This window comes from Miscanthus floridulus, chromosome 17, assembly GCF_019320115.1.
Source record: "Miscanthus floridulus cultivar M001 chromosome 17, ASM1932011v1, whole genome shotgun sequence".
Classification (NCBI taxonomy): Eukaryota; Viridiplantae; Streptophyta; class Magnoliopsida; order Poales; family Poaceae; genus Miscanthus; species Miscanthus floridulus.
This window is the reverse complement of record NC_089596.1, coordinates 37,808,711-37,824,189: the sequence shown is the minus strand read 5'-3', so window position 1 is coordinate 37,824,189 and position 15,479 is coordinate 37,808,711. Positions and strand designations below refer to the sequence as shown.

The window sequence follows — 15,479 nt, the reverse complement described above, 5'->3', positions numbered from 1 at the left end:
CAGACACGTAATATATGGAGTACCAAAGTAATGTAGACGGGGATCCCGATCTTCCGTCAGGTTCAAGATAAACAACGATTTGTTCGGAGAGCGACACACCGATCCGCCTTCAGATCACAAAGACCCAAACCCTGCAACCTTAGCACCACATCTCCTCTGGTTATCAACCGTGTCACAATCCGGTTGACCTCGCCAAAAAGGCTAATCCCTGCTGCGAATCGAAGAACACAAGCAAGAACAAGATAAAATGCAACTCAATTGAAGTGACAATTGCAGATGAATGATTAAGCACTCGAAGTTGGGGTCTTACAAACCGATAACGGCGACTGTTCAATGACAGATTGATCTAAAACAAAACCCAAAACCTAATGACGGCGGCGGAATATGATTATAAAGGCCTTAGGGTCGTCGCCTACCCTGGACGCGCCCCCTAATGGGCCCAAACACGATACACGGTCCAACGGACCAAAAGTAGGTGTCGCAGCACCCTAGCAGATTCTGGATGCTGACTTGTTTCGACGATTCCCGTTGATTCCGAATAGGTTTTGATGTGAAACTACTTGTATTGGCTTCCTTATCAAATTAGCTTTCCATCCATATAAGGATCATCAAAAACGGAGTTCGGATGCGTCCTGGGTGTCCATTTTATTGCAGACTGGTCCTGACGGTCGAGGCAGACTCGAACTCGGATTGGACTAGGCCTCTGGCTTGGCTTGGACACGTCCTTGCTGGCCTCCTAAGGTGGTGGCCAAGGAGGAGGACGTCCAAGGCCATCTCTTAGGTGTTCTCCATCTTCTTGGGGCGTGCTCCAACTTGGGCCTGGGTCCCAAGGATGTCTAACAAGCCCATGACGATAGTGTAGCTCCCGCCAAAAATAGCGATAGAATATATTGGTGATTTGGAGGCCTTGCCGACATGATATTGAGATGGGACCAGATCTATTTGAAAGCTTATCAAACAATCTTTCCATTAAGTGCTCATTGACCTCGATCGCACTCCGGATGGATGAGTTATGGCCTTCCCAATGAGGCACTGTCGGGCTGCCGATGAACCAAAAGTTCAACTTTGATGAACTTCCATTATGAAACACATTTGAACCTACAATCAAATAGTGATATGTACATGTGGAACCAAGTGAATTATAACCAAAGCCACTATGCAAATGTAGGAACGAGCGTACCTTATAATCATTGTTCGTATCCGAAGGTGCCATGTCCTCATCATCCTCCCCTTCTTGACAACAAACCGTCCTCGGTTTGGGATTAGCTGAAGGAAACGTTGTTGGTAGTAGCCAACATTGCTCCCCTTCTTGAAATTTAACTTGTTTCTTTATAACAAAACTAGGGAAACTCAACATGACAAGATTATAGCAATTGGAATCCTTTGGTTGATCATACTTTTGCGCAATATTAGGAGATTTCAGAGTTGAACAAATATAGACACGATGCACCATATACTCTCCTTTACAATTATATTTTCCAATAAAATGATATGTACAAGTAGACAACTATGGCAATTCAACACATTTATGTTTCTCTTCTAAACTACTAAGAGCATATAAAGTATCAAACTCAATATAACCCAAAGTATTTGAAGAATACAATAATTTCTTTTCTTTTTTTCGGTAGCAATGGAAAGCAAACGTTTATGTTCAGCATAAGTAATTGGTTCCAAAACATGGAAAACTGAAGCATCATCAACTAATTCATCTTTATCACAAGGAACATCAAGAAAATTATCACGGGAAAAAGATAAATCAAGAGAGGGTTCCACTAACAATTGCTCTATGATAGCATGGTTTGTGGAAAAATTTAGTACATTAAGACAATTTTCACCTTCCGTGAGTGTAGCACCATGGGCATTACCTGTGTTCTCAGCAAGAGTAATAGGTGCATTGTGAAGTGATGGTTCTGAATTTGCATATGAGGTTGTGAGCTCCTCATTTTCTTCCATGTCATCCTCTTGCTTATGGATATTATCCTGCAGAAGGTTAGTCATAGCAAGAGGAATAACAACCGATTCTTCCTCCAAATGGTGCACCTCATCATATGAAATCAAAACAGGAGGTGGATTAACAAAGGTTTCTCACATAAGAAGTTTCATATCATTCCAAGTTTGAGGTTTATCAGAAGGATCTAAAGACTCCCACCAAGATAAAGCAGAATGTCGCAAAATACTAGCTGCATTTTTTACCTTCCTCCTTGGACACATAAAGCGAGTAGCAAATATGTTGTCGATGGCAATTTCCCACTCCATGTACTTATCAGCACCTATACCATCATAAGTCGGTGGATACGAACAACCTGTCATTGTTAGAAGATAGCAAAAGACAATACAAAAATATTATTCCTATCAAATGACTACGTGGTTGTAGTGGTGTCACTTTTGACAGCAAGTGGAAGCGTCTTACCAAGTTCTTACAAAGTTCTTACCAATGCAAGCAGTGGGCGGTATAACCGGCGACTGGTTCGTGATACCAATGAGGTAGTGGTACCGAGATTGCAAAGACCTTTTTTCTGTACTGATCTGAAGTATATATGTGGAGCTTGGGAGGCACGAAAAAAAACAAATATATATATGTGGCACACAAGTCAGTGACAGACAGCAATATTGAATAAATGTCCAGAGCACTTGTCCTAGTTGCTGGCCTATACGTGTTCCTATCACCAGTTGTGATAAACAAGAGAGGAAACAAGGATGAAAGGAAACAAGTATTAAAGGTAGCAACGGATCTGAACAAGGCAAAAGGTACCACAAATAATGGAGCTATTGAGTGTTCCTTATGTGCTCCTTTTCGATATCTTCTATTCTCTTTTACTATTTTTTTATTTTTTTTGTCCAATCTTTTTTTCTTGCTTTTGCTCTTTTGATATTTTTTTCTCAGCAAGGAGCACACAAGAATAAACCACAAAAAAATTTGAGCTCAATTGAATAAAAGATGTGGCCTATAGAAAATTAGGACTGTGCTCTAAAAAGCATACCAAAAATTGTGGGCCCAGAAACTCAATTTTCCTAATCGAATTTCACAAATCTAATTTTTGCGAACCCAGTGTTGCTGGGATGAAATAGATCTAAAATTTTCTGGCGTTCTCCGTAGATATAAAATTTTACCCATTTCGAGTTCGGATGCAAAAGTTATGACTGTTTTAAGGAAGCTGCTCGAATAAGGGTTTTAGTGGACACAAGATGCAAACCGATGGTGATACGGAATAGCGGCGGGTGGAGGGATCAACACAAACTAGAAAAGAACACAATCTAAACCAGCAACAAGACTTTGACCTAGGACACAAACTCAACAAAGCGGACTCTGAAACTGAATCATGCAAAGGCTATGGCGCGGATGGTTATAGGATAGGAAACAAATATGGCATTGGACTATGGGATAAAAGTAAAAACACTCGAACTAAGGGTAAGATGCGAACTTGATGGTATACCTGAAGCTCTGAAACCACTTAATGTAGACGGGGATCCTAATCTTCCATCAGGTTCAAGATAAACAACGATTTGTTCGGAGAGCGACACACCGATCCGGCTTCAGATCACAAAGACCCAAACCCTGCAACCTTAGCACCACGTCTCCTCTGGTTATCAACCATGTCACAATCCGGTTGACCTCGCCAAGAAGGCTAATCCCTGCTATGAATCGAAGAACACAAGCAAGAACAAGATAAAACGCAAGTCAATTGAAGTGACAATTGCAGATAAATGATTAAGCACTCGAAGTTGGGGTCTTGCAAACCGATAATGGCGACTGTTCAATGACAGATTGATCTAAAACAAAACCCAAAACCTAATGACAGCGGTGGCATATGATTATAAATGTCTTATGGTCGTCGCCTACCCTGGACGCTCCCCCTAATGGGCCCAAACACGATACACGGTCCAACGGACCAAAAGTAGGTGTCGCAGCACCCTAGCAGATTCTAGACGCTGACTTGTTTTGACGATTCCCATTGATTCCGAATAGATTTTGACGTGAAACAACTTGGATTGGCTTCCTTATCAAATTAGCTTTCCATCCATATGTGGATCATCAAAAACGGAGTTCGAATGCATTCTAGGCGTCCGTTTTATTGCAGAATGGTCCTGACAGCCGAGGCAGACTCGAACTCGGATTGGACTAGGCCTCTGGCTTGGCTTGGACGTCCTTGCTAGCCTCCTAAGGTGGTGGCCAAGGAGGAGGACGTCCAAGGCCATCTCTTAGGTGTTCTCCATCTTCTTGGGGCGTGCTTCAACTTGGGCCTGGGTCCTAAGGATGTCTAACAAGCCCATGACGATAGTGTAGCTCCCGCCAGAAATAGCGATAGAATATATTGGTGATTTGGAGGCCTTGCCGACATGATATTGAGATGGGACCAGATCTATTTGAAAGCTTATCAAACAAGCTTTCCATTAAGTGCTCATTGACCTCGATCGTACTCCGGATGGATGAGTTATAGCCTTCCCAATGAGGCACTATCGGGCTGCCGATGAACCAAAAGTTCAACTTTGATGAACTTCCATTATAAAACACATTTGAACCTACAATCAAATAGTGACATGTACATATGGAACCAAGTGAATTATAACCAAAGCCACTATGCAAATGTAGGAACGAGCGCACCTTATAATCATTGTTCGTATCCGAAGGTGCCATGTCCTCATCACAAAGTAAATGACACTTACCGCACATAGAGTTTTGACATACAACTTTTCCTTCCTATTTGGATGATGCCTCCCCTTATGTTCCTAGACATAGTGCCTGAATGCCCTGTTCCAATGGTTTTAGCAAATGCAACTTGTTAGTATCCCACATTGAACCTTACAAGTATGTATACAAACATAGTAGCTAAAATGAGGATTGTCAATATGTATACGTCTTGACAATCGTTATGAAGTCTTTGTATGTCTCGACTGGGAAATCCGCTGAATCAAAGACCCATGCCATGCTATGTGAGAGCCAGACGCCTATGCAAATCCAGTGATCGCTGCATGAATTTAGTCATAGAAGGAACACATAAGCTCTTTTGCATCGAACAAAGTATATTGAACAAAGCTAAGTATACAGTCAAACTTACTTGAAGTGGTATGGTATCCATATATTATCGTGTTGTTGGAGATTTTTAAAACATAGGGCAATGTATGCCGCAACCTTGAGGGACTCTTCCAATTATTTTCTTATTCCTGATGTCCTCTTTCTTCTTAAGTGTCTTTCCAGCTCCTAGTTCTTTGCAATCTAGTTTCCACTCTTTAGGGTAATTAAAATTTGTTGATGCTATAGGTGAAGGGTCTATATACCCGTGTTTCAGAGCTGGCCTCTTTTTCACAAAGTCCACTTGCATTCTACAAATCACGGCGTGGGTTAGTTACAACAAAATTAAAAGATTAAATTCATATCATATCGAGAGGGCAAGGACTTACAGGCACCATATGCGAATTAGATTCATTTCCATTCGTCCGAGGTGGAAGCATGCCTGGATATCCTTAAACTCAACGGCAATTTGCCCACCTGGTGCTCCAAATGTGCCGGCAGGGATCCATGCTTGTAAGATTTCTAGTTCTGTTATCTGAGCACGCAAGTACCAATCATGGAACTTTCTCATTCCACGTGGCAAGCACTGTATGACTCGGTTTGGTAGGAAGTTCTTGCCTTTTTCATATTTATCCAGGCAATCATTTGACCATTTGAGGTTATCAACAGCTGGATACTTGTTAAACCCTTTGTGCAGTTTGCTAGTGGTGCCCTCCTCAGAAGCTGGTGCTCTGAATTCTTTTACTTGGTTTCGAGGCTTGAACTGGTCATGGGCCATCCACTTGTGCACTGACGAGACGTCATTAATGCCCACATATGATGGCCTTATCTTGATTGAGATTTTGTTTCGAGCTTCCCATTCAGGCACGTCCTTGTCAACTTGTGCATCACCTGCTCCAGGGGCCACTTGTTCTTCATGTATCGGCTGTTCACAAGGCAATTGCTGTTCATGAGACACTTGTTGTTCATGTATCAGCTACGCTTGTTGAGAAGGATGTTGCATCTCATCACGCCTTTGCTCGGTACGAGCTAGAGAAGGACGTGGCATGTCATCATGCCCATGCTCGATATGAGGTGGAGAAGGATGTGGCATGTCATCATGCCCTTGCTCGGTACGAGGTGAAGTCTCTAGCGTGTGGTGGTCAAGGTCATGGGCCGGTGAGTATACCTCCCTATCCTCGATGGGTCGCTCTAGAGGATTAACTTCAGTCAGAGTTGGCAAAGACTCGGTTAATACAATGTCCCATCTGTGCCAGAGGATGAACTGGTTCATGACGTCTCCGAGTAACATGAGCCCCTCAAGAGTAGGGTGTTCTATCTTCCAAGTCATGAACTCGGGCTTCACGGTATGCACCTCGACCCGAGTGTAGTCCTACGGGATGTCCCTATTATGCCATGTGCTGCTCGGAGGATGTGCCACGCCCGTTGCCACCTCAATGATCATGTTTTGCCTGCCCATCAAAACCACCAATTTGCAACTGGTTGGCGCCCGTATGCGATCGACGGGGGTTCCGGTTGCATTTAAACCTTGACTGCTGGGAACATCCAGAGGGCTGCCAACTACCGTCAGTTCTCTGGGCGGCCCCATTGGTGTTTGTGGCTCCATCATAGACAGTCCTTTCTCCACCAATATCTTTTCCACTAGAGCCTTCACTTGGCGCTCAAGATTAGACTCTCGGTCTCTACCATGTTTCTTGTACATGTGCCTCTCCTCTACGAATCCGTGCTTCCAAGACATCCTCTTCCCTATCCCCCTGGTGCGTCCTGTGTGCTCGGGATTTCCCAAGGCAACGGTAAGCTCGTCCCTCTCTCTAGAAGGGTTGAATGCACCCTTCTCCTTGTCTTCAGCAAGTTTCAGTATCTTTGATACTACCTCTCCAGTCTTCGGCTTAGCAAACTTGAGGCTACTACCGGATGAATCCACACTCCTCACGTATATCCACTGTTTGAGGCGTGGCTTCGACTTTGGCACTTCCGTATTCTCGGTAGCTTCGGCCTCTGCGTCCATCTTCCTAAAGACCTCTTGCTTGCCAGCGTAGCCACCGGGGCCTAGACGAGGGTAGTGTTGGTTCTTCTTCGCCTGCTCGCTATTACGGGCACTGAGGGCCAATGATGCCTCTGAAGTCTTCTCAGCCACGAGCTCCTCCCATTGACTAGGAGTTATGTTGCCATACTCATGGAAAGGAGTTAACTTCTTTTGGATAAAGTTCTTGTTCAGATCCGACCGCCAATGTTGGAAGCTCTGCCCCATTATCTTAAAAGCATTTTGTTGTACCAACTCGTGCGTTCCCTCCGGAAACCTGAAGTTCTACTTCAGCTTCTCCCATAGGTCTACCTTTTGGCTCATAGGTACAAGATTCTAGCCACGGATAGCTGGGTTCAACTTATCTCTAACTAAAATCCTGATGTGATTACAGAATTTCACCCTGTATGTATATGGCTCAAGGATCTGCCCGTCTGGCCCGACCTCCGTTATCACATAGCATGCCTTGTCATGATATTGGTTTGGCTTTCTAATCCCCCCTCATTTCCTCTTTGGCTGGGCAGTCTCAGTCGTGGTTGTGTCCTAAGGTTGTGGAGCGGAGGCCTCATTGTGAGTATCTATGGCTCCTTCCTCTGATCTCCTTTGCCTCGCTACGTATTGTCCGGCAAGACAAGCCTGAGGCCGACGTCGTCTTTTCCAAGGTTGAGTAGGGACGACCTGTGTATATGGCAGGTCAAAAGTGTTAGCAGAGGTAACATATAGCCATAGCATTAGCCAAATTTACAAGCTACTAAGGCTTTATCCATACCTCATCGTTCGGATCAAAATCCTTGATCAACTCGTCCTCCGTTGGCCTCCGTCTGGGTTCTCATGCGAAAGGATCCTTAGGACTTACATATCCCCCTGATGAGGTGTCGTCATCCTCATCCTCATCCTCATCCTCATCCTCATCATCATCCCCTTCTTTGCCTTGGGCATCCTCTCCGCCTTCTCTTTCCTAGGCTCCCCCCATCGGATCCTCATCATCGACAAGGTCCTCCTGAGTAAGCATCACTTCTAGACCCTTTTCTAACTCATTATCGAACTGCTCCTAAGTAAGCTAGTCATCTAGTTCTTGCTCTCCATGGGATGGCTGCTCATCATTCATGGGGCATCGGGATGCACTCTTTGATGTTCACGACATTTCATGCCTTGTTCTAAGAGATGCAAGAAAAAAAGTAGTATAAGTAGTAGAAGTAGTAGTACTAGTGGTAGAAGTAGTAGTAGTACTAGTAGTACAAGTAGTAGTACTAGTACTAATAGTAGTACTAGTAGTAGTAGTAGTACTTGTAGTAGTACTAGTAGTAGTAGTAGTAGTACTTGTAGTACTTGTAGTAGTAGTAGTAGTACTTGTAGTAGTAGTATTAGTACTTGTAGTAGTACTTGTAGTACTTGTAGTAGTAGTAGTCTTGAGCCCCTAACAACATCCTCATCAGGAAGGTCGGCCCCAGCATCATTAATAAAATCTAAAATGAAAGGCAAAGGACCAGATATCACTATATCAGTGCATTAGAAGAGTGGGATTACAGTCGAGCAAGCTGAATGGAATTCTTGTACTAATTAATCATTTCATGCTAAGTAAAGCAAGCTAGCATTTCTTCCATCTCTCTGTCCATTCCAAAGCAAGCTAGCATTGAAATTGTAACTGCTGCTACATCTATAGAGAAGCAAAGCAAGCTAGCATTTCTTCCATCTCTCTGTCCATCTACTAGTTGCTAGCAATAGCAATGGGTGAGGAGGAGGCAGCTGCTCCGTTGCTGAGAGGTTTCCATGTGAAGCAGGTATCGTTCCAGTTAACTGATTGAAACCTAGAGATAAATGGGTGAGATTGACAATGCTGCCTATCTCTGTTGGGATTTCTCTTGTCAAGTTGTTAAATTGTAGGACGAGCACTTTTAGACTCACAAGGCTTCCAATGCTAGAAGGGATTTTTCCTGTAAGTCTATTTTTGTCGAGGTAGAGGTAGGCAAGGTTATGCAATGAGCAGACCTCACTTGGTATTTCACCCTGTATCATATTACCATAAAGAGAGATGACGACAAGGTGACTGCAATTCATGAGTGATGGTGGAATGCATCTTTGGATGGAGTTGTGTCCAAGTACAAGAGTCTCAAGGTCATGAAGATTACCAAGCTCTGGTTGCATGATGCCATGGAAGTGGTTCAATGAAAGATCGAGCAGCCTCAAATAGGTTAGGTTGCCCAGCGCAGTGGTGATGGTGCCAACAAGGTTGAGACTGGTGAGGTTCAACGCCACCACACGACCAAGTCTTCCTTTCAAGCCGCATGCCACATAGGGCCACTGGCACATGGGAATAGACAGGTTGCCCCATTGCACCCGGGCTCCCGATGGGTCCATGCTCACGTGTGACTTGAACAACATGAGCGTGCCATGGTCGGTGGTGTTGCTTGTGGAGACATAGCAAGGAGAACATGCAAGCAAGATGAAGGTGAGCAAGAGCAACTCTCGGAGTAGCGCCATTGCTGCCGGGGGAGCTTTGGAATTTGTTGCTGGGATGGCTGTGTTTGTTTTAGGGTAAGGCAACTCGTGGTGCTCCTGATTTATACTCGAAGGTAGCACTTGCCACTGGATCTAGCTTGAATTAATAACCAGCAGTCAAATTTCACTGACCAGATCGAGACGAAGACTAGAGCAAGAGCAACACAAATTAGACTTGTCAAATGTGATGTAAGTACACAGAGTTGGCACATTAGCGTCACTCTCCTCCAAATGGCAGCTGGTGGGAAGATGACAGTCGTATATACTTCGCTTTGATAGGTTGTTCATCAGTCAGCACAGTGCTACTACTAGATCCTGGAATCCTTCAGCTTCCAGCCGCTGCCGTCCAAACCTTTTCCCATGGAGATTATCGTCCTTATGGGTTGGAGTTGGAGGATCGGACGATATTTTTAATCTTGTGAGTCCTTATGGCTAGCAATTCAGGCGGCCACTTTAAAGTGAATTAAAAATTTATTTAAGCCTAAGCAAGAGAACATGTATCTAGACACCTTGCAGAAGTGACAAAGCAAGGGTAGGGAGAGCATATACAAACCCAAATAATTCATATATAGCACCTTCGTGCTGACCACTTTAAACAATATGCGAGAATAATAATAAGAGTAAAAAGAAATGTGCTATATAGTGCAGGCTGAGCGTATTTTTATTATATGTGTTTCATATATGTTAAACCCCAAAAATTTTGACCATAAACCATCCTCATCATGTTGTATACTTGTGTACATTGTTGTGATATTGATAAGCACAACACCAGCTGCACAACTGATTAACTGAATAGATAGTTCATGCAAACGTTATTCTACCAGTTTCTAACTCATGAGTCATACTGTGATGCACCCCCATGAGAGTAATCTCGGCCTGCCACAATGTGCTTACGCCTTTTTCCGCTTAAGTAACATTTTTTTGACCGGAAACAGGAGGGGGGTGAAAGCCCCGACTGTGATTTATTGCAAAAACTAAATGGTCCGAGTACAAAATCACGAAACAAAAAAGGTTACAATATCAATGTTTTTCTAAAGGAGATTAATTCTGCTTTTTAGAAAGCAATCAATGTCACTGACAGCATGCAGTTATACACAATCCACATTTCACTATCTTAGTTCTAATCTCGGTGAAGAAAATAAGAGGGACAATCAATTTTAGTCTTTCTCAGCTCTGTTTGACCATGACCTCTCATATCAAGTAACAGCATGAATCTCAGCATAAGAAGCTCAAGAACTATATCCCTTGTGATAGTTTCATCAGTAAATAATGATGAAAGTGTAAACATGGGAGTAACTTAATTCATGAAGACAAAATAGCAGTAACAGTTATGGAATTAGAATGGGATAGGCTACTCTTGATTCAGAAATTGAATTTCAATGTATTAATAGTGTAAACAACCTTGTCTAATCATAGAAGAATTGACATGTTAGTGACCATTATTGCAACCACTCATGGAAAACAATCACAAGAAACGGATATGAGTTGAAGACTTCTATAAAGTTTTGAGAGGGGGAGGGGGAGGGGGGAACCACACATGATGCTTATAATTGGAGAATAGGCAATTATAAGCAATATAAAAGCAAGAACTGCGACAAGCAACCTAACAGGCTGAAGTGAGCATGGTGCCCATGTTCTTTTTCTAATCTAACATGGCTGTTGTTCTCGCCAATCCAAATCCAAATCAAACAAACGATTCCCAAAAGAGGCGTGCCATTGACCTTGTTCTATGTACTAGGAGACTTTGCAAGCAACCGAATATGTGCCAGAGTAAAGAGTCTACAAGCAACCACCCATCTAGTTCTCGATGAAACCCCAATCCAACCAAGCTAAACCAACAGCCGGCCCACAGTCCCATTGCCCACCCTACATCCGGCCATCTGGCCGCACTCGCCGGAACCGAATCGAGACACGGTGATGAGGGTGGACTGACCTCTGACTATCAGAGCGCCGGGGATCGACGGCTGCGAGATCAGCGGCGGCGAGACGGTGAGGGGCGTCGAGGCAGAGAGGATGGTGAGGATGGGGCGGGGGTAGCCGCACGACGAACCCTAGCCACGCGCCGTGGGAGCAGACGGATGGGCCGCGTCGAGGAGCGCTCCTAAACCCTAGCTGCCGTCACGGCCTGGGGAACGGCGGTGGATGGGGCGGGGGCGGCGGTTGGGGTTAGGGAGACGGTGGAGGAGGCGGTGGAGGGGTCAGGGAGGGGAAGGCGACGGTGGTGCAGGTGCGGCAGTGCAGGCGGTGCCGGCGGTGAAATTGGGCAGCCTGATGGTCCAAGTGTATGATTTCGCCCAAAGCGACGGTCACATGTAAATACCTCAGAGCCGCTGTAGGGGCGGCTGAGGTTATAAGCCGCCCTTATAGAGCCGCTGTAGGGGCGGCTGAGGTTATAAGCCGCCCCTACAGTTGATTTTTTTTTCAAAATACCTCAGAGCCGCTGTAGGGGCGGCTGAGGTTATAAGTCGCCCCTACAGTTGATTTTTTTTTCAAAATTCTAAATCAAAATTAATTATTCACATGTAAATAATAAATAATACAGTGTAAAAATTTATAATTATTTTTTTATAGATATATTTACATATACAATAACTAAAACAACTACAACAGTTTAAAATTGCAAAATTGAACCTTTAAAAATGGGAAAAAATTAAATTTTAAAAAATTAAAATCAAAACTACTAAAATAATTTTGAGACACCAAATGATATCAAATGAAAATTTGATAAACATCAAAGTTGTAGAGGTCATGAAGATCTACAACTTTTATTTTGGTCATATTGTCATTTGACAAAATTTGAACCTTTCAAATTTGAAATTTTAAAAAATGACAAGTTCGAACCAAAATTTGAGACCCAAATTGATTTCAACATAAAAAGTGATGAATACTAAAGTTGTTCAACTCATTAATATCTACAACTTTTATTTTGGTCATTTCTTCATTTGATAAATTCTTAGCACACATTGTTTACTAATCTTACACATGTCTCATATAGTTTATAAAACCTTATGAGAGATGTGTCACATTTGTGAACAATGTCATTACCACTTTGTCATATGAAGAAATGACCAATACAAAAGTTGTAGATCTTGATGAGTTATTCAACTTTGATATTTATCACTTTTTCAGCTGAAATCATCTGGGGTACCAAAATCTTGTCTAAAGTTGCATTTTTTTAAATTCAAATTTAAATTGCTCAAACTTTTCATATGTATATATTGACAAAGTTGACCCACAGATTAAAAAAAGAAATCACACTGTTCACTATGATCATGTAAGGATCATCTAGAACAGTATGATTTCTCTTTTTAATCTGTGGGTAAACTTTGTAACTAGTTGTTCTCCCTCATAGTAACTCCAAATGTGATGGTTTTTTTTCCTAAAAATTTATAAAATCATGCTTCAGCATTTAAGTTTGATCAAACTTGGATGTGACAATGTTTTACACATTTTAAAATTTGAAATTTGAAATTTGACAAGTTCAAACCAAATTTTCAAACCCTAAATGATTTCAGATGTAAAAGTGATGAATACAAAAGTTGTTCAACTCATCAAGATCTATAAGTTTTATTTTGGTTATCTTGTCATTTGACTAAATTTGAACCTTTCAAATTTTGAAATTTAAAAAAAGACAAGTTGAAACCATAATTTGGACCCCCAAATCATTTCAACTGAAAAAGTATTGAATACCAAAGTTGAATAACTCATGGAGATCTACAACTTTGATTTTGGTAATTTCATAATTTGGTAAATTCTTAGTACACATTGTTCACACAAACATACGTGAATGTAGTGTCAATCACACACACACACATAAATGTAGTTTCAAACACACATACATAAATGTAGTCTCACATACATGAATGTAGTCTCACACACACATACATAAACTAGCTAGCCCACCGTGACAACTTTCCCCTTGACACCTTTTCGTTCATGGCAATACATCTTTGGGCAGGTTCTTTTCCACAACCTCGATCTTCTTACAAAAGTCTATGAATAGCGGCATCTCATCGCACTTATTGTAAGCTTCAACATCATCCACGCCATCAACTCCGATGATATGTTGTTTCCCGGAGGCCACCACATGCTTTGTCTTCTTCTTTGGGGGGAGGTTACTTTGCGGGTCGGGCATATAGAAGACTTGCGTGACATGTTCAGTGAGCACCCAAGGGTCATCCTAGTAGCCTACATTCTAGAGGTCGACGACTCTCTGTCCGATCTCATTGAATTGATGATGCTTGATCCAGCGACATCGAAACAGGGCCACCTTTATATCCCTTCCATAGTCAAGTTCCCATATATCTTCAATTATGCCAAAGTACAGGACCTTTCGCCCCACTCCGTCGAGAGCCTCTATTTGGACGCCACTGTTCTGATTCACAGATTTCCTGTCCTTTGTGTCGGTATAGTATGTGTACCCATTGATGTCATAAGCATTCCAAGACGTCACCTGTTTCGATGGCCCGGCCGCCAACCGACTGATGGTAATAGAATATATGGTTTCTCCAGGCTGTATGTTTTGGTCCTTCAACCATGATGTTAGGCGTTGCTTATGCTGTTTCATGACCCAATCATCTGAACGGCCATTCCTCTCGGCCATAATGATGGCCATGTGTTCATCAATGTATGGTTGCATCACTGCCATACTATGCAAGACACTATAATGCGCTCGACTCACCTCTCTGTAATCATTGTCGAGGAACACTTTCCTACCACTTGTGCCCTTCCTAGCTAGCCTTCCCTTGTGACGAGAATCAGGATTACCAATCCCTCTCTGTACTTTTAGCCACTCTTGGCAGCACTCGACAACTTCTTCAGAATTGTAACCCTCTATCGTGGAGCCCTCTGGGTGTGTTCGGTTATGCACGTATCAGCTTAGAACCGACATGAACCGCTCATAGGACCACATTTCATGCAAGAAGCTAGGGCCCAGCGCCTCGATCTGATGAACTAGGTGAATCATGAGATGTACCATTATATCAAAAAAAGCGGGAGGTAAACACATCTCTAGCTGGTTCTGGGTCTCCACCATGAATTCATGTAGGTCACTTAGCTCTTGCCTGCGAATCGTCTTCTATGAGATCTTTGAAAAGAAGTAGCACATACGGGTGATGGCCATCTTTAGGAACTCTGGCTTTATAGCCCTGATTGCAATTGGTAGGAACACTGTCAGCATCACATGACAATCGTGAGCCTTGCAGTATGTTAATGATAGGTCCTTCATCGACACTAGCTTCTTCGGGTTCGTCGAAAACCCAGTTGGCACTCTGACCCCCCTAAGGAAATTGCATATAGCTCTCCTCTCCTCTAGGGTTAGGTTGAAGCTAGCCGCGGGAAGACTATACTTGCCATTATCCTGCTGTACCGGCCAAAGCTCCCACATCACGTTCAGCTGCACCATGTCTTTCTGTGATCTGAGACCATTCTTTGACTTGCCTGTGTCCATCAAGGTAGCCATGAGACTCTCAAAGACATTCTTCTACATGTGCATCGCATCAATGGCATGGGGGACCTCCAAGTCTGGCCAATAAGGCAGGTACTGAAAGAAGATCGATTGCTTCTTGAATGGTACGCCTTCGATGGGAGGTGTGCTTCTATCTCTGATTGTTCCATCCAGATTCTTCTTTCCATAGACGACGTGTATGTTTTGGACCATTCTGAACACATGTTCTCCATTACGACGTCTCTCTAGAGGGGGTTCATCCTCTAGGATGTTGCCATAGTATCTTAGGTACAATTTGCCGTAGTACTTGTGACCTGTCTTTAAGAAGCGCCGGTTCCTTATGTAAACTATCTTCCTGGATCCATCTAGGAACACCCATTTAGTACCATCCAAACAGACTAAGCATCCAGTCTTGCCTTTGAACTATCCAGACAGGGCAAACAACGCGGGGTAATCATTGGTAGTAACAAATATTATTGCTTTGCATATGAAGTCCTCCC

At 43.0% G+C, this 15,479-nt stretch overlaps 1 protein-coding gene and 1 long non-coding RNA gene across 3 annotated transcripts; both read right to left on the bottom strand.

Annotated features, from left to right (window-relative positions):
• Window positions 1-4,803: 4,803 nt before the first annotated feature.
• LOC136516353 (uncharacterized) lies at window positions 4,804-5,630 on the bottom strand. Of its 2 annotated transcripts, none has more exons than XR_010774006.1 (3): window positions 5,401-5,630; window positions 5,058-5,322; window positions 4,804-4,967 (listed from the first exon to the last, which is right to left on the bottom strand). It is a non-coding gene; the product is annotated as an uncharacterized lncRNA (long non-coding RNA). The 2 variants fall into 2 exon arrangements; XR_010774007.1 differs by having other exon boundaries at window positions 4,804-4,947.
• Window positions 5,631-8,711: 3,081 nt separating this feature from the next.
• Window positions 8,712-9,515, bottom strand: LOC136515551 (LRR receptor-like serine/threonine-protein kinase EFR). Its single transcript, XM_066509109.1, has one exon. The coding sequence runs from the start codon at window positions 9,513-9,515 to the stop codon at window positions 8,712-8,714; it is 804 nt and encodes a 267-aa protein (XP_066365206.1).
• Between the last annotated feature and the right edge of the window lie 5,964 nt (window positions 9,516-15,479).